The sequence below is a fragment of the Osmia bicornis genome, chromosome 1 (assembly GCF_907164935.1).
Source record: "Osmia bicornis bicornis chromosome 1, iOsmBic2.1, whole genome shotgun sequence".
Classification (NCBI taxonomy): Eukaryota; Metazoa; Arthropoda; class Insecta; order Hymenoptera; family Megachilidae; genus Osmia; species Osmia bicornis.
The window spans coordinates 15,511,644-15,534,864 of record NC_060216.1 but is presented as its reverse complement, the minus strand read 5'-3'; the positions used below and the strand labels follow the sequence as shown (position 1 = coordinate 15,534,864).

Sequence of the window (23,221 nt, the reverse complement as noted above, 5' to 3'; positions counted from 1 at the left end):
CGACGACTCGCGTAACGTGTTGCGCGAAAAAAGCTGCCTCCTCTGCTTCCTGACCTTTCCATCGGGTCGATGACACTCGTTAAAGCGACATCGAGACGCGTTTACTTTGCTCGACGTACGTCTAGAAATTTTCGCTGAAAAATCGCTTCAAAGCCATGGCGTACGATATTTGATACGTCAAAGACTGAAATATTACCAGCGATTTTCCCGCCCTTTAATATATTATGAAAAATGACTGCCTATGGCAAGGAACCTCGACGTTCTTCTCGTTTAAAATCTCATATACAGGATATTACAAAAAGACGATTCAGAATTTACCGCTTCTACTTGAGATAAATTCTTCTCGCAAAAAGAAAGAGAAAAGTCCTTTACCATTTTTTAATATAAAGCTTCGTTTCCGAGATATAGCGACTCGAAGTTAGGTGCCCTACATCCGCGCGCCATTTTTAAACCGCCGCCGCGCGTCCACGCGCGATCAGCCTAAAAATGGCGCCTAGATATTAGAGAGCTAACTTTAATCGCTTATATCTCGGAAGCTAAATCTCAGATCACAAAACGGTAAAGGACCTTTTCTATTTCATTTTTCACGAAGAATTTGAAATTGCAGATGTCTGGGTTTTTAAAGCAATTTTAAATATAATTGTGATGTACGAACAGTGATGCATTTTGAATAATGCCGCAGTAGTTGATGCCGCATTTACCGTCAGTACTGTGGCAAAATGGAACGCCACGCGAATCAAGTAGAATGTTCATCGACAGAGGGAAATGACTGTGAAAAGCGTTTTTACGGCGAGGCAAGATCGATCGTGGGTAGAGGGAGGCCTTCAAACAACGTGGTCGACGGCCCAGAAAGTACCGTTAAAATATTTTATTGCGAGGGATCTCGTCTGTCAGCGGATTTTTCTGTCTCTCTGACTGCCGCTGCGGCTCTCGCCCGTCAACAAAGTGCATCGGAACGAGAGGCCTCGAGCAGACGACGACTACTGGGAAGTTTGTATTCCCACGCGATGGAAACGAGTTGTTCGCTGGTGCGTACAATCTACCGGGTGATCTACGCTTTCATCGATCGATCAATCGAGCAAATGCATTGTTGAAAGTCAATCACGGACTGATAAAGTAGCAATCGTCTTAAGTTAATCACAATGCTTTATCCGATAGGATTATCTTTGAAACTCGTTTCAAGACTTCCAAGAGAAAGATTGAAAAATTTTCTAATATTTTCAGCACCTCGTTAGGATCATAGCTACTTGTTCGGAGATGAAATTGATCGCCGACAGATTTCCTGCATTTGTAGAGGAATAAATTACAGGACACCCCGTATAAGAGGGGAACAGAGAAACACGCGGAATGTGCGATAAATAATACATGAAATTATTCTGTCGACGGTAAGTCCGCGATACGTGCCCCGCGAATGGCTTTTCTATGCTCGTTTGCCACAAACGATCGACCGTCTGCCGTCTTTAACGAGGAATGCCGGCAGTTCAAGCCGGCAAAACCTTCTAACTAACTACCAGCCTCGTGAGTTTGACAATTTCCCGCGTTTTTCAACTTCCGCGACCATCTACGCGGTTTCTTCCCTCGCGAACACGATTCTACCTTCCCTCTGCATTCCATCGTTTCTTTAACGTTACGTCGTATGAAATCATCGTTTGCGCAAGAAAAATCCTTGCCTCGCCAATTCGGATATCATATTTACTTAACCCGAAATCGAACACGGTCGATCTTCGTCGAAACGAAAGTTCGAAAACGTCGATTTTGCAAGATACATTCCAATCGAAATCGTGAACATAACGAGCAAAGTTAATCGTATAAAATATGGGTTGAGCGAGCAGTATCTTTCGAACGAAATGCTCGCCGACCTCGAAACTTTTTCCACGGGCTGCTGCCTCCAAGTTCAACACATCCTTCTTCGCAAACTTCCAAGTACAGGATTCCTCAAAAGAAACATACAGCTTGAAAAGTCCTTAAAAAACTGACAACGAGTATCGAACAGCTGACACACTTTTTGGAGCAGCCTGTAGAATCGCAAGAAGGTAACAGAAAATCGTCCACTGTTATTTCAAGGATACATCAAGGATACACCGTTCGCGGAACGATCGAGTCGAGAGCATCTCGACTCACCTAACAGTCGATATCTTTTTCCATAGGATCGTTGAAACTTTGTATCGGCAAGGTGCGGAAAATTCGGTGTGAAAATCCTCGCTCGCACCTGCTCTCTGTTTCATAAAGCGACTAGAGAACGGGTTACCGAGAAACGGCGAACCGGTCCTGCTGACCGAACCTTGCGAGCCTTCTCCGTGTCTGACCGAACCGTTACGTAGCTATGGCCATCCAGAAAACCGGTAGAACGATAATCAACGACCGGTATTATCGGCCGCAACGCCTTTTACACCACCCACGAGCCACGCTCGAATCAATCGATTGCGATTCATTGGAATCGTGCTGAAGGTTTATGGCATCTCTGCATCGGCTGTTTGAAGTAACCGATCTCGCTTTTGCTATCCGTAAACATTTAGATGCGGTGAATATAAAATCGAACCGATCTACTTAGAAGGTCCGGGAATGAGTAAGCATCCGGAGGTCGTTCGTAACAAGAAAGGTCTCGAATACCTGGGCCAGGAGATAATTGCTATTGACTTTATTCTTCTTACCACGGATGGTCGCGTCAAGGTTCTTTTATTCATTCTCGATATCGATTTTACTAGCTGACACCGATCAGTTTAATGAACAGACATTCGGAGAATCTGCGATATTTTTCTCGATACGACTCATCCCAGTTGAATCAACATTCTCTGGCTATCGACGCGACTTCCGATGCTGTCGACGCGTTCAATTTCGAATTAATTGCCACAAACACCTCGGCCCTTCGCTTGACTAATTGGCACGTTAATTGCTCTCGTCGAGGCAACCGTTCCGACTCCTCTCGCCCTCTGGACCATCCCCCACTTACTCTCCCGACTGTCAGCGAGTAATGCTGCAGGTAACGCGATTGGGATTATCGGTTCTAAAGCCTTCTAACTCGATCATCGAAACAGCTGCGAGCTTCTAATCGATATTCCCGAACTTTCGTTTCTATTTATTTATTCTTCGAGGGGGCGAATGCTACCTGATTACCCTAAAGTTTCTCCAGACCAAAAAAGAGTCGAAAAAGGAAGGAGGAAGGAAAGCAGGCGGACAACCGCGAAACGTGAAAAGGGTTATCAAGAGGCGGCCTTTGTTGATAACGATGCGGCGGAGTTTAGCATCGCGTCTCGTCGCTTTCCGGCGACGCCAGCTACGGGAAAGGCTTTTAAAGCGTCGACGGTGCGGAGCTGTTAAATATTTAAGGCCAAGTTGTTGGCGCCACGAGAAGATCAGAGCAAAGGATATAATCCAAGTCCCGCGGTTTCCACCTCCTTTTTCCGTTTCTCGTGACCCGACGGCTATTTTAAGAAGGTTCCGCCCGTCGAAAAGACGGCACCGGCTCTATCCGTCTGGACTTCGAGGAAGCCAGGGACAAGGAATGGAACGTTGTACGATTCTGTTTCTCGAAATTCCACGGGGAATTGGTGCAACGTGCCAGCGTCTCGTCGCGAAAACGTGCCATTAGGGCCAGCGACGCGAATAGAAAATTCCATTCCCGTGCAAAGGGTAACTTCTGGTGATAAAACGCATTGGCAAATGATCAGCGTTCGACGATTAACGAGAAACTCGTGACATAAAAGTTATCGTACGTCAATTTGAAGCTTATAGTTTGATTAAAACGAGTGCATAAATGGCTACGAGCGATTTCGAAACATAGAAAGTCCGACACGATTTCATGACATAAAAGTACCGCGAAATGGCACTTGTGTCACGTCGAATCAAAGCTTAAACTCTGCCGAAAATAGCTGTATAAAGTGATTTAGAATCCGAACATAGAAGAGTCTATCAACTATCAGTAGGCTAGAAAGATCGCGAGAAAGGAGAAGCAACTGGCAGAGAATCGAGCGATAGAATATCGAGTGGAGGAAGAGAAAGGGACAGGAATGGTCGGACCAAGTGATAGAAAGCTCGAGGAGGAAGAAGACGAGGTCTCGAGCGAGAAAGACGTGGAAACAGCTCGGCGAGGCGTATGAGAGTCGATCTCAGGGCGGATTCCCACCGAAGGATCGGTCACGACTTAGGGGTCGCCGTAAACGCTATCCGCCAGCACTCCTGACGATTGGATAATACGGAGTTTCGCTATCGTCCTCTATCCCACCCCGCGTGCAACCATCGTCATTACGGTTCTACGTGTAAAACGGTAACCTACGATCCTCTCCATCTTCCGTAACCTGAGCGCAAATCCACCTTTACGTAGGCTCTTTATCTTGTCAGTGGATAGAGACCGATACACCTTCGGCTGGCTGAACGATAACGATTCCCTTCAAGCTAGCGGCCGTTCATCTTGCTCCTCTAACGCTATCTTCCAAGCCTCGAAGATCTACCGTGCAGAGATGGAAAGAATAATAGCGGGACGGCACAGGGGCAAAAGGAGCAACGCTGACATTGGTCTCACGACTACCACCAATCGCACCCGCATTCCTTTCGCTATTATTCTTTCCATCTCTGCACAGTAGCAGAAGATTTCGAGTAAGAAGAATAGCGATTCGACCCCCTAGATCTTAACTAGGGTGATTTCTACGCTCGCACCGGAAATACGCAGGTGGACACAGGTGCTTGGGAAAGTAGACGTCGAGACAACTATCGATCGTTCGCGAACAGCAACGTGCTGCCGGTGTTTCGAGGTCGTCGTCCTTTCCAGGTACACGCGAGTCGATAACGCGGCAACTCTTCTACGAGCTACACCACCATTTCTGTCCAATTATATTCGAAATCTTACAGCTGATCTTCGAGCGTAAAGAGTTACCGGTGTATCTCGTTCTCCCCTAAGGAACAACTTGGCAAAGGGTTAAAGAGCGACGGGCCGCGGTTCGAACAACGCGCGATGCGTTTAACATCTTTTTCGCATTGTTCCTGCGGTTCTTTACGGTTCGCAAGGGGCGAACCTTTGCACAGGTGGCAACGAAAAGCACGCGTCGAGTACTCGGCAAACATGGAGCTTGTAGAAAAGAGAGAAAGACGAGGGCGAAATGTAGCGGAGGGCTATGCGCGCAGACAGGATGGACCGTGGGCGTGTGGATATGCAAAAGGGAAATGCAAACTCCACTGTCCAGGAAACGAACGACTACTTCTTTTTTTCGCTATCTTGCTTTTTCTCTATTTTATATCGCTACCCTTCCGTTTCTTCTTCCACCGAATGACCCAAATACGTTCCGATAATTCGCAATCACGCGTGAAACAAAACTCTTCGTTACTTGAATGGTTTGATAATTATTAATCGAACGAGCAAGGTTTGGATACTTGAAATTCTACCTGAAGTATCGGTCTCTGGAAGACCAGCGGAGGAACGCATCGAAGCAGAGAAAGGGTCGTGTCTGGATTCGATGGGGGGATAACAGACACGGTTTTTCGTGGAGTTTGTCGGACCCTCTGTTGCGTAATACGGCCCTGAGCCGTAGTCTTACAACGGTAATGGAAGCCTCTGCCAGGCTTCCTCCTACGGACCGACAAAACCCGTTTCTTCTTACAGTTTAACGATCGTGTACGCGTCAGAATTTATAAGGGACACAGAAGAGGAGACCCCGTTCGAATGAGAAAAAAAGAAGAAACGATGGTATCTCTTTTGGATGGATCAAATAGGCAACACTTGTTCTGGTACCATTTCTATTCTCCGCTTAAAAATGTTTCGAGTAATCGATATAATCAATTACAAAAGAGAATTTTATAGAATATCAACTCGCCTCGTCGAATGCATCCAGACTCTTTCGCAACCACCTTTCTGCTCTCGTGTATCTTTTTCTTTTTTATTTTTATTAATGAAAAACGATATCTGTGCTGGATCGAATTTGCGGTGAACCTCGAAACCGCGAATCGCGATCGACGAGAGCGGTGTTCCAGTTCACGGATGCAACGATCGTTGACAAACTGGACACGAATATCGCGAACGTCTCTAATTCCATAAATTCAATCGCGTCGCCGATGCAAAATCGCGGGATTATTGCGAAGATGTAACCCTTTCGAACCCTTTCACCGAGTATAGAGACGTGGGAACCGGTAGTGCGCTAGGTAGAAAGGATGTGGGCGGTTTCGGGTTGCGAGAATCCTCGACACCTCTTATATTTATATTTCCTATCACCTTCAACCCTTTCAACGGTACGGGTTCGCTCTCCTCTAGGTAGAGGCTGTTTACGAAAATCGATTCGTCATTTCGGTATTAATTCGCGGGGAAGGAAAACGAGAACCGGTAACAATGAGATTAGCATCCGACACGAGCGGTTATTTTCATCGTGTTCGCGATCTGGAAAAGGACGAACCACCGAGGGAGAAAAAGAATGAAAGAACGCGGGGAAAGAGGATGGCACGGTGAGAGGGGAAAGAGAGAAGAGAAGGCAGATGCATCGTAATGAGTCGCGTTTGCAAGGACAAGCAGAGCGTGGCCGAGCGGGCCAGTGCACATTGCACATTGCATTCGTGTCCGCCATATCCCCGATCCTTCACCTCTACCCACGAACAAATCTTATAAAATACATACTGTAGGATAGTGGACATTCTCTAGTATTCTAGGGTCACGGTGACCCGTCGAGGGCCTGCAGGCCTGGCGAAGCGAGGACCTTACGAACGGGTCAGCCTTGATGTGTCGTTCGTATTTCAGTCGTTAGTCGTAATTTGTCGTAGTTCAGTTATCTATAATTCAATCTTCACTTAATTTTCCAAATCACAAACTGCTATCTTCCGAAACCACCCGACTACAATTCTCAAATGATACAATTACATTTTCACCGGTATTTTCCTATGCAAAAGGCAAACGCGCGGTTAATGGACGACTCGATAAGCGAAATCTCCAGGATTCGAGTGATATTTAAATAGAAACTGCGCGGGCCGAGAAACGCGCTCGGATGTTGGTCGAATAGAGAGCGAGGAGGGCTCTCCGGAGCGAATTACAATCACGGAGAAAATGAACGGGGAATAGGCGAATCGCTTTCTAAACACTGGCCAACCAGCTCGTATCGCTGCAATCGAAATCAAACAACTCGAACAACTCGAATTCGTCCTACGATCGGATCGCATATAATCTCGATGTTTTACTACGATACTCCGAGAGAAGCATGCGAATCGAGTAAACCCTTGATCGCCTGGATAACCCACTTGTACGTTTCTTTCTTCGCAATTATCTTTCACTGAATTAAATTCGTAACGCTAGCCACCAGTGACCCTCATACAGCGTAGCCAACCTGTTAATTAAACAGTTCGACCAGCTTGCACCGTTAATCACGGGAATTAAGAGATTCTCTGGAACGTAGGAACGTTAGGAACGTCGCTTCTTCCTCTATCTCGCTTATCTTTTCAGTCTATTTGCCCGCGAGAGGGAAACCTCGAGTCATGCTGAAAATACCATGGGCTACTGGAATCGGGGCTAACCATCGTTTAACACAGCTGTACATTAGAGATGTGCGGGTACCCGATTTTCCAAATTGTCTCCTCTTAACGAGGAAACACGCGGTTCCAGAAGAAACCGAATGGTTAATGAAAGAAATGAAAAAGAATCGGAACATCGAACGGCGCGGCACGAGATCGGTTCGTGTACATAGATTTTTCTAGCTTGCACGGATTCCGCGAAGCGTTTCCGCGACCGTAATTACGGACGAGCCGGTAACGAGAGGCCCTAATTAGCCTAATGAAATCCGCTAATGAAATACACTCGAGCCGTGGCTCGCTGACAACCGAACTACGATCGATCTTACAAAAGCGATCGCGACACCACGGATCTCTATGAAAAATTCGCGAAAAATTCATTAGAGTAGAATTTTAAAGAAAATTCTTTCGAGTATATTCGAGTGCCGTTGGAGCGAGAAGAATTAATTAGCCCTCGTTCCTCGGATTTCAGTTTCGCGAGGATTGTAATAACAAAAATTACAACTGATAAATTGGAACACGAACAAGCATCAACGATCTTATCGAGCATTTACCTGCTTTCCTCTTGCGTTACAATGATAAATCACCGCGAGCGTGGACGAAAAATAAAAAACGATACACCCGTTGTATTATCATTTAGGCCGATCGGTGGCTCGTCACGGAATCATGATCGCCGGCCACCAGTCTACTGAAATATTCTCGTTAAACGCAACGATTTCGAGCAACCGTGCCGTTCCATTGAATTTCATCCTTACCACGTAACGTCTTAGCAAACAGTTTATTAAGAGAAACTTCTCATTCATCGAACAAGTTGAAAACGTAAGCCAAAGGATCAGATAATCATACTACACCGGTGGAATTAATTCTGGACACTTTGAATAAAAATATTCTTTATTTCATATTTCTGCTAAATTGATACCGTAATATTTTCACACGACTTCGTTTGTAAATGTTTGAAAATTGAAAAGTGTCCAGAATGAATTCCAACGGGAGAACCGATTGAAACGAACGCGAAATCGATGGAATCCCGGTATGCAAAGTCTGACAACAGTCAGAAGCGAGCACGGTGCGAAACTAGGCTAAACGTTTTTAGCGACGAATAACAGTAAAGCGCCGATACCGCGGAAGTACAGAGCGTCGAGGCGCGATGGAAAACGGAGTATGAAACTGGATGTTAACGAACCGTTGGGAATATTTTCCTGAGAACTCGGATGTCTAACAAAGCTACCTGAAATGGTAGCAAACCACGGAGTATCGAACCCATTCGGGTGCTCCGTCCAAGTCCTAACCCGTTTGTAAACGCGTTTTAACCAATAACGAGACTAGTTTTATCGTTTAACCCAGAGGAACGAGCGTCAGTGAAAAGGCGGAGGGTGATCCGTGGAAAGCATGCAGCAGGCCTACCGTTTCCGGCATCGCCGACTTATCCTTCGTTTCGAAACTTTCTCCGATTGCGGCAGCGAGACCTGCGGAGTCACTCGAGAATCGTTCTAGGCTAGTGACCTGCCGGCGAACACACCTTTCAGGCTACTTCTAGTGGCGCGTGTTAGAAACCGGGCAAACGACGCCCAGATAACTCGTCATTTCTCGACAGACCGGTAGATGTATTAATAGAAGTCGAACGAATAAAGTATTCCTTTGTCCCCGATCGCGAAGAGTACCGATCGAAACTGACTTCGCTGGAATACGCTGCATAAGCGACGAAAGTTTCAGCGAGTTTGCTATTAACATTCTGATTGCCGCGTCATCCATATATACGAATGACGCGTCGCTTTCTGTCACATTAGTCGCTTTATAAGCAGCAGAAGAGATGGTAGAAAAATAATGAGCAACGGTGCTGTTTAGAAGAATAAATCTCGCGAAAGGATAAATACTTGGCAAGGTCGTTTCCTCGCAGAAGCAACGGAAAACGGAAGCTCGCGTTTCAGGACGATCCTGACAAAAGCTCGCGCTCCTTTTCTCCAAGAAAGGACTTCGTTACCGGCACCTTCTTTTTGCCCCATTCCTAGACCGATCCAACTACGAAGGCTGGGAAGGTTAAAGACCTTATCCGCGAACCAGTTTCGATCGGAGAAAACTCGACGCGGAGACGAACGCGTCCGCGTGCACCGGTTACTGCACGCGCCGATATCGAGAGGATAACGAGGAGTAGACGATAACTCTTCTGTTTCATCATTTTTTCCGAAACATTCGACGAACGGAATAATCGATAGTTTCATTATGGCGTCGACCGTGTATCCGTTCTCCAGAGCTTTTCAGTCCCTGACATTTCAAAGGCAGTCGGTTCTTTGCTGCTCTTTCGCTCGGCGCCTGTAGGGCGCGCCTAAACCAGGTCGACTCGATATAACTCTTCTCTCTTGCTTTCCTCTCTAACGCAATATGTAAACCGCACACGCGTGTTACTCTATGCGCGCGTAATATCAGCCACGGGACACGCCTGTCGGCGGAAAGCGTCGGGGACGAACGAAAATGCCGCCAATTGGTGCGTGATTCCTGTTTCCCCCGTCCTTCGTTAAACAACGAACCATTTCATTTCTAATTTTATCGATATTCCCTGGTATCGGAATGAATTTCACTTTCACTTTCTCACGTGGATCGTCGACCGAGTTGGACGAAATAATCGTCCACTTTGGAAGATCGCGAGTGGAAAGGAAGTTTCGTTTTACGGTTGTACTACGTGTAAGTAGGAACGGACGATCCCAGGATTTGTTGGCGTGCTTCCTGCCTGTTGTTACACCAATCTAACCGCCGCGTGTAACGCATTGCTTCGAACCTGGCTAAGGTGAAAGAAGAGGGAACAGAGGGAGGCAAGGCGTTAATGCGTTCCGACGCGAGGAATTGCGCAACTCATTGTCCGAACGCAACGCCGAGCAAGATGAAAATCTAATTTCTGTTCCAACAGTTTGTTCATGGCCACGTTAAACTCGCTGACAGCGTTGATCGAACGAGGAATATTCATAGGATGATCGGTTCGAAATGATCGCGCAACAGAATTAAATGCTTTAGGACAGGGGTAGGCAAATAAGGGCAAGACAGTCAGAATAAAACTGCCACTATTTTATTTTATTCATATTTATTGATTCTTACGGTGTAATTTATACCTAAAAGGTGCTCCGCTTCCACAAAGTGGCCCCCGAGCCAAAACAATTGCTCACCCCTGCTTTAGGATGCAACGAGTAAATGCCACAGATAAATCCTGCTTTTAGCGTGGGTGGCGGTTTTTACCGAACGATGTACCTGCAAGACGCGCGTAAACCGGTCCTCAGAAAATGCGATACAATCGTTGGAATGCGCCGGAAAAGCTTTCAATTCCTAGAATCGAGTTAGCTGGCGATGATTTTACGAAAAAGAAGAACGAGGAACTGAATGGACTTCTGGATCTCTTTCAGCTGTACACTGCCGCTACAACATTTACTAAATCTCGCGTAAATTTGAGAAAAAAAGGGATCTAACCCATTGTGGTGGAAATGGAGCTTATGATAAACAATAGTTCGAAAAAAAATTGTGTTATTTATTAAACTACAACGACAACAGCAATTCAAACTTTATTACGAATACAAGATGTAGGGGTTTAGTGAAAATGATAAGTGCTCCGAAACTTTTGAGCGGCAGTGTACGAGACAGGACTATTTTCGTAAGAAATACCTGAAAGGCACTTTATTTGCTCTTCACTCGGAGCTTGGAAGGGTAAAGAATAGTCAACAGTTGATCCGAAACGCTTCGCATTCCGCAAGCTCTCGATAAATTCGTCGCTCACAAAGGATCGTCTTTCAATTTCTTTATTGCGCCAAGTCGGATAATATACCGATAGGAAAGCTTGCAATAATGTGCCAGCAGTTTCTTCGAGATTGAAAGAAAACGATCAACTTTGTATTCCACTGACAAAAGAATCTACCGAAGTAACAGCTTCGCTCGAGATACCCGGATCACGAAGATCCACGGTCCGCCAAAATGAAACCAATATCGAATGAAACTACTTTTTTCCAATTATCAAAGTGTTAATTGAAATTTCGAAGGAACAGGTTATCCGTTAATTACTTAATAAATGTATTAACACGTTGAACGCCACGGTGAAATTGGACATTTTTTGTGGGACGTATTAAAGCTCTAATTACTAAGAACAGTAGTAATTAATTTTCAAATTTCAAATTTCAAACTTTCTATTTGCCATTTCATATTATTTGTACCATAGCAATATTACTTAAAATAATGTTTTTCTATTGTTTTCTTTTAATTATTCGTGTTAATTATCTATTTGCATGTTTGAAAAATTCAAGTACCGATTGAATTCGAAAAAATAATAATCGAATCGATATATCGCATGACGATGTCTCGAAGTTCGATCTCTTTTTTTTCCATCATGGCGGCGTTACGAAACTCGACGAAAGGAATGCACGCGTCGTATTACGCTCGCCCAAACAGCGTTACCGATAATGATCGTTATTGTGCATGAGAATTTCTCACTTACTCCGGCGAGCTTCGCAATAACCGCCAATAACGCAACAACAATGTGGATACATAACGAGCTGGCGTTGCATGTACAGGGGAAACCATAAACATTGTTAGACTGATGAAACACGCTTGAGAAAGAAACACCCTCCCACCTGTGTCCGTAGACAAATTTTTCTTGACAATTCATGATAAAACGCCCAATAAAACGACATCGGTTTAAAATAAACTCCCCAGGCAACGCTTATTCAACGAGGCTAAACCTCCTTTCCGGAATTGTTCAAAGCAGTAGTCGAATGATGAGCTTTTCAGTAGCGTCGAATTAACTACGTTAATAAATACTCGTACTGTCACGTTACAATAAGAAAGGGTCAAAAACGCTAATATTAATTACTATATAGATAGAGGTAAGGTAGAAAAGCCACAAGTGGTAGGACGAGTCCATGTTCAGTTTTCAACTGAATTATTCAAAAAAAACTAGGAACCCTTTCCTAATGACGTCACAAAAATATGTCAGAAATTTTGCGTTTGCGTCATAAAATAAACCATACGTTTACATGTTTTGACTAGACTCGTGAAACAAAATTATGCTTGGCTAATGCTTGTACGTAAAGCAAGGAAATAAATGGTTGTTTACTGTGATCAATTACAGTTATGTTACACGAACAAAGAAACGCCAAGCAATTACGTCAATGTTAAAATCCAAGCAACGTCAGTTGATGCACATCTCTGTATAGCCAACAAGTGGCTTCGGATCGATCATCACGTGGAACGCAAAATTTCGACACATGCTATTTATTATAATATCCTATGTATATAAAAGACATAAACTTACCTTGGAAACAAAACTCGGATAGCCGCGACAATTGTTTTCGATGCCTTCCAGTTCGTTGAATGTTGGTCTCGGTTTCGATGTAAAATAGGCCGCTTGCACAGAGTCGAACACACTTTTCGGTAAAACAGTCAAACGGACTAAAACACAAAAACGGAACGTTTCACAGATTCAACACAAATAAAAATAAAGAACACTAAATATTCTTTGTCGCGACCCGTAAATGATTTATACACGATACAATCCTGTTCCACGACGAAGGACAACAACGAACCGCGACTAACCCGAAAGAAAACACATGACGCACGCTCGACGGTTGGCGAGCGAATGAGGCTCTGTTTTCAGCCGGGTCCCACCGACCACCACGCAGGCCAATAACCTGGCAGCATACGCGTGAAGGTTTTAACGACCTTTCCTGTCAAGTCGATACGGTAGCTTATTTTATCGACGAACGATATCAATTATTAAATAAATAATCATTGTTTTTATAATAATTATCATTAACAATTTCTAACTTATATTTAAATCGTCGGTAACCACTAAGTGGTAATGACAAATAACAGCCGCCATTTTCTTTTTTTTAAATAATTTCTTATTTTATATTTGTAAGGTTTTGTTCAAGAAATAAAAATTTGAGCGAATGTTTATTTTAACGTCACGTCAATAATGTTTGTTACGTTTTGACAATTACATGAAAAATAAGATTTTTATTTAATCGCATCACTAAACACACGATTTAATTTCCAATCATTGATTTATAATTAAAATTGTGCTAACGATACATAAATTGTTTAAAACAATATAGATATGTCGATAATGTATTCGTTTGCATTTCTTTTTTTTTCAGTGATATGTGTCACACCTGTTATACATTAATATAAATGACATGTATTAACGCTCGGGTGTAATTGAAATATTAATTTTCAATTTTCTGGGATACCATCACATGTATTTATGTGTACTCTGTTCGTTGTTAATGTTTCCAAAATATACTTTGAAACTTCGGCAATTAAAAATTTGTTTAAAATGACAAGGCAACTTTTGATAACATAAAAAATTTCATTGGTATAAAAATTATAATACAGCTATTATAAAAATAAAATGGTATACCATATATGCATCTCCTATACATAAAATATATTTTTTTTTTCACATACTTTTAGTGCGTATACATATATGTATACACATCTAATTATGGCATGCAGTTCTGTGCTGTAATAGCTGTTAAAAATATGTGTACACTTTTCGTTTCATTATGATTTTATGGCCAGAATTTCTATTACTATACGTTAGTAACCCATGTCAGCAGGTACAGCGAGTACACTGTTAATAGTTAAATATAAATATGTTTATAAAAATGAAAAGATTGTATAGGAAACAATATAAATATAATTTAATCCAGAAATTGTCAGATATAAACAATTATTTTAACGGCTTCCGTTGAAAAAGCCGAAACCTATCGGAATCAAACAAAGAAAATTAATTTTCAGAAATACTACTTTCTCAAAAATAGTTGCAATATTCATACGTTCGTCATATCTGTAACCATAAATACAATATTCCACTGTCCATGCAATTGATATGCAATAACAAACAACTTATCATCTTAGTAAAAAAAACAATAAATTCAGGCACTTTGAAAATATATTACATATTATTTGTTCAATACTTAAAATTAGAATATCTAAAAAGTTCAGCAATACCATACATATTTTTAATTCGTTGTACGGTCAATAATAATAAAAAAAAATGCCTTTTTCACATCAGACGCGTGTAAAATCTACGTAAAAACGGTAATGGTACCTAAATATAATAATACTTACTCCTCTAATTAAAAATTCTATAACAAATTCTGATATAACGAGTTTCACAAAATTGTGCTCTTTTATCGTCTCTTTATCATTTTCTCTAACTTTAACATTACATTTTTGGTCCATTGAATATTGCTCTTTTTCGAGTTTCAACCTATCGTATGCCATTGATCGCGAAGATTTGTCAAACATCTTCGATTTAATATAATAAACATAAAGATTTTTAAATCACTTGAAAGATTGCTAAGTACTGCGTAGGTATCGCAGTATTTTTATAATATCGTGATGTGCTAGTAAGTAATACAATTACTATACTCTACCTAAGAATTGTAATTCTCTTTTCTTGTCCTCCTTTTGTTACATGTAGCAATTTTCAAAAATACGATTTAAAGCTAGGCCAGTTCGTCCGTGCACTGTTTCCTCTCCTCTTCGACTCGTTGACGAGTACGATTAAACGCTTCGGTTTTCAAGAAATCCACTGTTTTGTATACTGTTGTACTAGGCGGGGACTGAGTCGGTGGTAAACTGGAGGAAGAGAAATTTTCCGTCGCTTCCAAATCAAGATCTAAATATTGCAAAACAACGAGACGCCGATTTGAAGCAGGAATAAATGTGTTTTCATCCTGATAATAATAGATCTGGAAAAGGAATGTAATGACAATGTTAAAATCATATTGAACTATAAAGTGTAATCTACTTTCAAGTACCTCTTCTTTGTCATCAAAAATATTATTATCTTCATCCGACGTCGACTGATGTCGATTCAAATGTACATGAGACGGAGGCGTAGGACTTGGGGCTGCCCTAATTCTTCCTCTTCCAGGTGGAGATGCTAATTGCAATGGCCCTGTAACACCGTCGAAACCTAGCTCAAATTTTTTTCTTAAAATTCACTAATTTATGTGTTAAAAATATACTGCAAATATTTATACCTTCTACAGGAGATTTGTTTAGCGGTGGTTTGAGCTTTCTGTTAATACTTGGTGGTTCAGCAGGGGAGTGCTCGGCAGAACTCATTTCCAAAGCTGAAGCCACCGGTCCTGGAGATGCTTCGTTACTAATTATCGACGTAGAATCGCTAGTTTTTCTTCCTGGTTTTAATTCTCGATAGACAATTGGCGGCGGTGGTGCTACCGTCGTTGGTACTGTAGTTGAATTATCTCGAATAAGGGGGCTTGGTAAATTTGAATACGTAGCAGTTGCCGAGCTTTCGGAACGAGGGCTCGACGGTTCCTCTTCTTGATGAAAATCGTAACGGAACACGCGCGTTTCCTCGACGGTACTGGGAGCGGCGTTCGAATAGAAATGTTTAGACGATTGGTCGATTGGATTAGTATCGGGTGCTTGTCCCGGCTGATGAGATCTTGGAAAATCGTATGATTCATCCGTTACAATTGCAGTCGCCGGTGTTGATGGCGCAGGAGTAGCCGGAGTGGTTGGTTTTGAGCTTTCGGTAGCACCGTCTAAATTTAGGTAATTATGACCAGGATTTTCAGGTAACATGTGAGGAGGTTTTGGGGGTCTAGGGGGTGCTGGTAACTTTTCTACGGCGGGCGGTACGGCTGAATCGACGATTCTTAATTTTCCAAATCGCTTCCTGACGCTCCAAGAACCGATTTCCGCATCGCTCGAACTGGCCGGTTGTTTAGGTTCACCTATCATGAAAGATTAAATGAAGCTATACGTTAAAGAAAAATGAAAACACGTGTTAGGGACCGCTTACCTGAAGAAGGAAATGTTTCCCAATTAACGCTAGGCACAGGGGCAGTCCACTCGTCGTCGGTAAAAACACTTTCCGCGTCGGTTGTCGTCGGAGACCTCGGAGGAGAAGGTGCTAGTCGTCGTGGGGCGTCATAGTGCTCAGGTCCTTGTCCCAGAGTCGAATTCAGAGAACTAGTATCGTTTAACCGTCGTCCAGAAATGCATTCGCTAATAGGAATGTAAGGACCAGATATGGTACTACTAGGTGATATTGGTGGGGATTCTTGCGATTCAAATTGGAACACTGTAAGGAAGTGTTATAATTTCAGATCAAATCTAATATAATAGTAAACCTTGATAAATTTAAATAACAATTTATACTTTGACATTGCTGTTCCTCATCTTGGGTATATGCCTTCAATCCGCAAACTTGACAAACTGCATCTACCCACTTGTTCATGTCAGCTTCGCTTTCTGCTACTAAATAATAGGTCCTTTTTGGTGTTTTCACATTGAACATGTATTGATACTTCTGCTTTCTATTCTCAAATCTTAAGCCTGCATCTACCTATAAACAATTATAGATAAATTCTAATGTAATTTACAAAATCAAATAAATCCCTGATTGAAATAAATTACCTGTTCACACTGATCAAGATCAATACGACCCTTTAGCTTCCTACAGCGTCTATCTGTATAATATTCTAAAAAGTATTGTCCAGGTAGCTCTCCACTATGTCGAAGAGCAAACCACCTTTTCCTCCATCGCTAAAAATAAATAAATATTATTGTATAAATAAATCTGACTGTCATTTTAGAGAAATGCAATGAAAAATTAATGAAAATATGAATGCTCCTAAATAGAAATAGCAAAATATTTTATATTTTTGAGACAAGTATAATCGTACTAGGTTAGAATGTGCTAGAGTTTAATAAAGAGGCACAAATACAGTAGCTTTGACAAGTATTTGAAAACGTAAACAATGAAAAGTTTGCAAAGGAGTAAAGGTTTTGAATTTTTCCATCGTTCTCTAAAATACTAACCGCTCGCCAGAGTTTCGTAGGTGGCGATTTAATGAGCCACCCTTCGTGCACTATCTCCTGACTGGTTTTGAGCACCTCCATTCCTCACTGGCGTTAGCCACGAACCTTTTAATAATCATGCATTGTTACAGAGTGCGTGGAACCACCGACAACAAGGATAGCACGCTCGTCGTTCATTTATCTATTTTTGGACGGCGCAGCAGCGATCCCACAGATATACCGACCGTCTACCGATCTCTCTCCTCTTGATGATGCACGACTAATACATTAACAACTTCCCACTACAAACGTGCATCATCAACGGCGTACACCCTCTGAGGAGCTAGCGACGAATTAAAGAGGAACACTGAAGCGAGACGATGACACGCAGAGAAGTCCCGACTATCGTCGTTGTGCCTCCATTACCACCACCATCTTGGCCACGCGTGCCAAGCCGTGTCGTTAGCTGACATACGCTTCTCTCTTTCGCTGTATCTGTTAACAACAAGTCCAGATCACCGTTGCACCATTCTTTACATCGAATTCTGAATCACTCTGCGATCCAACTTATTGTTTGTAATGAGAAAATATGTTTAGATTTCTTTCAATTATAAAAATCAAATGACGCATCGGGTCGTATCATGACCTGAACGAAGCAGCGGTAGGCAGTATGCGTTCGAATTTTCACTGCAATTTAAATAAATGAACAATGATATTTCCTAATATCTTAAATTATCGATACATGCATTCTATTTTCTGTTCAAATCGGTGATAAAATAGCTGGATATAAACAATTACCTGACCAGTATGCAAACGTAATTTATATGAATTTATGTATTGTCGAGCGATTTTTAAACCTCGTACGATCTTGTTTGAAAGCAAATTACGAGTGATTGCTTTCTGGCAAATCACCGTTCACGTTATCCAGGTTATGACTCGTCGACAATCCAGAAATTTCGATCGGCTAGCAACTGAATCATAATTGCTTGTATGCTAAGTAAAAACGAACAAAGCGTATATTTCCATATTAGTGAAACTTATTTGAATCGATAATTACAATTGTGGTATCGAAATATGTGTTACGATTAATTCTCGCTTTATCTATTTCGATTGTTACTTTCCCAAGAATCGACGGTACCTGTGTTGCAATTATCGATTAATGTTCAAACTTGAAACTCAACAACTCCAAGCAATTATGACTGTTAATAGGTGCAGATAAGTGAAGGACAGACAAGCAATTTGCAATTCAATGCTTAACGCGGTAGACGCCGATCGATATTTAAACCTAGCTTTCGTTCCTAACGATATTTGCACCATCAAGGGTTGAATTTCGACGGAACATGAAAGAACGATGACACTTGTATTTTAATTTTAATAATAGTGTATTTTATAATATAATTATTGGATAATTTTTGGGATCGAGAATTTTCAAGTACGGACGCGATAATTGACCTTTTGTTTAAACTAACAATTTGTTAGCTTTTGAAACATCGCCTTTTTATACAAGTTCTAACTGCAAGGGTTATCCGAATTTTTAAACACTTTTTTTATCATTGCAATTGTTCTCGGATATAGGTTAGATCTACATAGGTTAGGTGCGACCTATTCTTGAAAAAGAAAATTTAGAGAAAAAGTATTTTGAACTTGGAATTTAAAAAAGTATATTCCCAAATGCAATTGCAATGTTAAAATCAAAGAAAGTAATGTTTTTATATGTTTCCTTGCAAAATATCTTTGTCCCACATCGATTGATGTTAATACAAGTATGCACAAGATGGAGGTATAGAACACGGGGCTACTGAAATTCTTCCTTTTCTAAAGTTACCAAAAAGATACGAATTGCAATGGAACAATACATCCCGGACATTCACATGAAAACGATTAATCTGTTGAATGATCCATAAATTGTTTATTAAATATTTCGTTTATTTTTCTATACAATTCCGTCACGAAGGGGCAATACCGGTGTCGCAAACCAGCCGTCGAAACGAAAACGCGTGAACGAGGGGGAGATATAAAGTAGAAAAACGAACAATGTAAATCCAAGATCCATTTTCACACAGGCAATATAAGACGTTCGAGCGGAATGTCCACACACTGTCGAAAGTCGATACAGTACAAAAAGGAGCCACGATACGCTTTACAGACGACAAGTACCTGTATCCCAATTTTTCGTATTTATATACATAGAGGGGAGTAGAAAATGAAGGATCTCGTGGATCTTAATTACAAGTTTCAGTGTCGATAAACCTATGTATATTCCATTGGACGAATATTGCTCTGCTTAACGTACAATCGAGAAGTACTACAAGCGCAGCTTCCAACATTATTTTTTTTCTTTTACTTTTAAGAAACTTATCTTCTCTCTTGTCTATATATGTTATATGTTATATGTACTTAGAAAACATTCTCACAGCGTCGCCGTTTAACTATGAATACTCTGTACACACGGTCTATACATTGAGCTTTCCTCGTCGAAGGCTTTTCCGATCCTCGACCTTGGTTTTTAATATCGTTTACACTGGTACTTGCGTGTGTGTTTCTTGTATGTACAATTGTAATGTATATAGAATATATATATATGTACGCATGTATAAATATATATAATATATCGTATAAACACACGTATAGATCAACGAGGGACTTTGAACTTCCTCCTTTCGTTATCCGTTCAACGATATCGTTCCCAACAAGGATTCGTCGGTAATGAAAGATAAACCGGAAGAACTGGCGGCCATTTCTTTTTTTCTTCGAACTTCACAGTTGACGCGGGGTTCCCCAAGAAATCACGGGGAAAGTCCTTTTCCTGTATCATTATCTTCTTTTTTTTTTTTTAAATCTGTACACTTTAATGAGGATTAATCTTTTTTTTTTCTTTGTCATGTTTATATGAAATTTAGCAAGTGTCCTAATACTTTTGAGCGGAAGTGTATGTTTAACGCTGTTTCGGTTAAGAGGATTAGTTTCTTACGTCTAAGAAAAGGAAACGTAACGATAAGAATTAGTTGAATTTAAACAGAGAGAAGAAGAGATTGAATGGAAATTATGTTCGTTGAATATCTTGGTCCTTGTTTCGCTTTTGATCGCTGTTTCGACGAGAAACGTATTGTCATCGAAGCAGCAAGGATCAAGGAGTTGTCTTCAAGGATCTACGAAGATACGACACGTTAGCTGCCATAACAGAAACTCGATAATATGGATCATTAACACTTTATCGCTTTACAATTGAACGGTAAATAAGAATTGAAAGTAATAATCCGTATTACCGAGTTATTTAAATTACTATTCGTAGCGGTGGTCACCGATCACCCCCCCTCCGTTGACAGTGAACGTGTTAATTTCCATGCTAATTCTTCGTCATTACTCCTGTCAACAGAAAGAACGAACATATTCAACGAAGAACAATTGAATTGAATCTGTACAGAATCTTTTTTTCGACAGGTCGAGACAAGGATACACAGTGCGTCGAAACGCTGTAATTCTCCTATTATATCCTTGAATATGAGTATGTACAATACGAAATCTGTGCAACAGATTGAAGTTGATAAAAGAAAAGAAGCACGAGTCGGAAAGAGGCCATCATCGTGGACGAAATAGAAGCAAAGAACTTTGAACAACGTTAAACAGAGTCAACAGAAAAACTTTAGTTTTTTCGTAATTTTGTAAATTGAAACACTTTATTAAAAGGGATTATACGCGTAATGACAAAGAATCAGAGTGACTGTTCTCGATGTAACACGCACGGATAACAAGATTGCTCTCTGTTCCTGTCCGGCAGATAAGATAAAAATAAATTCGTTCTTTCTTTTAGCGACTCTTCGTGTTTATACAAAAGAACTATCGATTAAGAAATATCTCTTAAGAAGGATATTGGTCTTTTTTTCTTTTCTTCTTCTTTCCTCGAGTACACACGTACGTATATATACATATATTGTATGTATGTTATGTTACGTTAAACCTGAGCTGAGAGAACAAATAAAAATGGAATGTATTTTTAAAACTTCATATTATTTTTTTTTTGTTTCCTTTTTTTTTCTTCTTTTCATTTCTTTTTTAATAATAATGTAACAATGTATTCGGTTAAATATCCATGAACATCAACATACAGGTGTCTCTTATCTACGTTACAAATCGTCAAGAGAAGAAAAACGAGGTACTACCTTTTTTCTTCCATTGTCCAAAGAATATAAAACTGTAGTAAAAAACCTAAACTCTTTATATCCCTTTAATTCGCGCTTATACAAACCGAACTTATATAGTTTCTTTTTCACTTTGCGTGTATGTAAGTATTCTTTTTATACAAAATGCGCTATTACAAAATAAAACAGCGGATACGCAACGCGGATCGAAGGGGCGAAGGGGGTGAAACGAGAGAAGTAGTAACTAAAGTTTTTCCTAAGTCACTCTGCGAATGATCTTTACGCATTAAGAGATACCGAGCATAATAAAAAAAAAAAAAGAAAAATAATTGTTTTCAACATCGATAAGTATCTCTTTTTTTTCCATTCGTTTCGGCGAGAACGACGAGAAATAAATTAGAAAGGAACACGCGCATCGTTAAATATTTTACAAGATTTATTTATCCGTGACCGATGCAGTGTTGGATCAAGATTCGAACGTGGACGTCGAGAGAAAAGTCTCTCCTGTGAAAAGAGAAAAAAAAAAGAAAATGTGGAACGAGATTTTTTTTTTTTCTTTCTCTTCACCCGGAGATCAACGTTATATTTTGTAATAAAAATTAGTACAATAGCAGAATGATATCAGGGGTATGCAAAACTGAAATTTTAAGTTTTATCGATTATTTCTTGCCATACCAATTTTATAACGATACAAGCTATCTTACTAATTCACTATGCTATTTACAGCATAAGCCAAGCATCATTATAAAATATTAACAAAGAAAATTGTTTTAAGAACAATAGAAACTTCTGCATACCCCTAATACAATCAAGTTTCACGATATCTGTCTGCAAGTTCACGAATGTCGCGATAGAATCGCGGTCTATACTGTTTAATTAATTATAAAAAATAAAAAAAAAAACAAATCGTATAATTATATATTTATATATGTATATATCTATATATAGAGTGTTGTATCATTCGCATTTCGTTACAATAATAAATTACCACGAACGCCGACGTACCAAAACCGGCACGTGCAAACCGCTTCCGTTTGTTCGAAAACGACTTCCTCTTTCTCGATCTTCGAGCGTCGTCTTTTTAACACCTTATCGACAGTGTTATAAAACGTACTTACGTATTATTGAAATTCTCATTAAAAATTTTAGCAATGCCTCATTTATTATTAGTACTATTTTCGCTAGTAGCATCATCTCCATGTTATTGTTTTTTAATTTCTTAATTTTTACAAAAAAGAAAAAAAGATTTAACGATCTTCTAATCGGGAGTAAGACGTCAATAAGGTGTTAAGATTTTCTAAACTCGTGATGGCTTCCTCGAGAAAGACATTTCCTTAATTATATGATGCGTTTGAAGGAACACGGTTTCACGTGGTTTATCTCCTCCGTTTGATAATTAAACGAATAAAATTAATGGATAAAATAGGGGCGGAGGATTGGCACGTGGCAGCGTTCGAAGGTCCGCAATTTAAACGGTTTCATACCACGAAGGGTATACCACTTTCAGATTTACAACACTGCCCTAAAACACAGCCATACTAAGCCAAATACTTTTGGGTTTTCTGTCGTTACAAATATTTCACGTTTACTCTTTTTCTTTTCGCTAGGAAAATTAATTCGTTTAAATCTATGGTCGTTCATCATCCGTATGCTCGTCGTTTAGTTCATGTTTATTTAAAAAATTTATGTAAAACACGTGAGATGCACCAACGATTCGATCGTTAAATAGTTTATTTTAATTGTCTTCTCTTTGCGATCGCGAAAGCGTTTTTTTTTAAAATAAAAATAAA

At 40.5% G+C, this 23,221-nt stretch overlaps 2 protein-coding genes across 4 annotated transcripts in view; both read right to left on the bottom strand.

Annotated features, from left to right (window-relative positions):
* The window catches only part of LOC114876194 (myosin-3-like), a 43,847-nt gene extending 30,781 nt beyond the window's left edge, over window positions 1-13,066 (bottom strand). The window contains exon 1 of the mRNA XM_046287446.1: window positions 12,761-13,066. The gene's annotated coding sequence lies outside the window, so the exon portion shown is untranslated. The remainder of the gene's footprint in view (window positions 1-12,760) is intronic.
* A 316-nt stretch (window positions 13,067-13,382) lies between these two features.
* On the bottom strand, window positions 13,383-18,350 carry LOC114876196 (protein daughter of sevenless). Of its 3 annotated transcripts, none has more exons than XM_029187407.2 (8): window positions 18,091-18,350; window positions 17,314-17,979; window positions 16,909-17,037; window positions 16,651-16,837; window positions 16,292-16,573; window positions 15,501-16,223; window positions 15,276-15,415; window positions 13,383-15,206 (listed from the first exon to the last, which is right to left on the bottom strand). In XM_029187407.2, exons 2-8 carry the CDS (start codon window positions 17,392-17,394, stop codon window positions 14,961-14,963), a joined length of 1,788 nt encoding a protein of 595 aa, XP_029043240.1. In that variant the 5' UTR covers window positions 17,395-17,979; window positions 18,091-18,350; the 3' UTR covers window positions 13,383-14,960. The 3 variants fall into 3 exon arrangements, with proteins under 3 accessions (XP_029043240.1, XP_029043241.1, XP_029043242.1); XM_029187408.2 differs by having other exon boundaries at window positions 17,314-17,787; XM_029187409.2 differs by lacking the exons at window positions 17,314-17,979; window positions 18,091-18,350 and having other exon boundaries at window positions 16,651-16,833; window positions 16,909-16,995.
* Between the last annotated feature and the right edge of the window lie 4,871 nt (window positions 18,351-23,221).

Coding starts and splice junctions, on each gene's coding strand:
- LOC114876196 (XM_029187407.2), bottom strand. CDS start 17,394: ATGGAGGTGCTCAAAACCAGTCAGGAGATAGTGCACGAAGGGTGGCTC. Junction 17,038..17,313: donor CTACGAAACTCTGGCGAGCG/GTTAGTATTTTA, acceptor ATTTATTTTTAG/CGATGGAGGAAAAGGTGGTT. Junction 16,574..16,650: donor TGAGGAACAGCAATGTCAAA/GTATAAATTGTT, acceptor ACTTCCTTACAG/TGTTCCAATTTGAATCGCAA.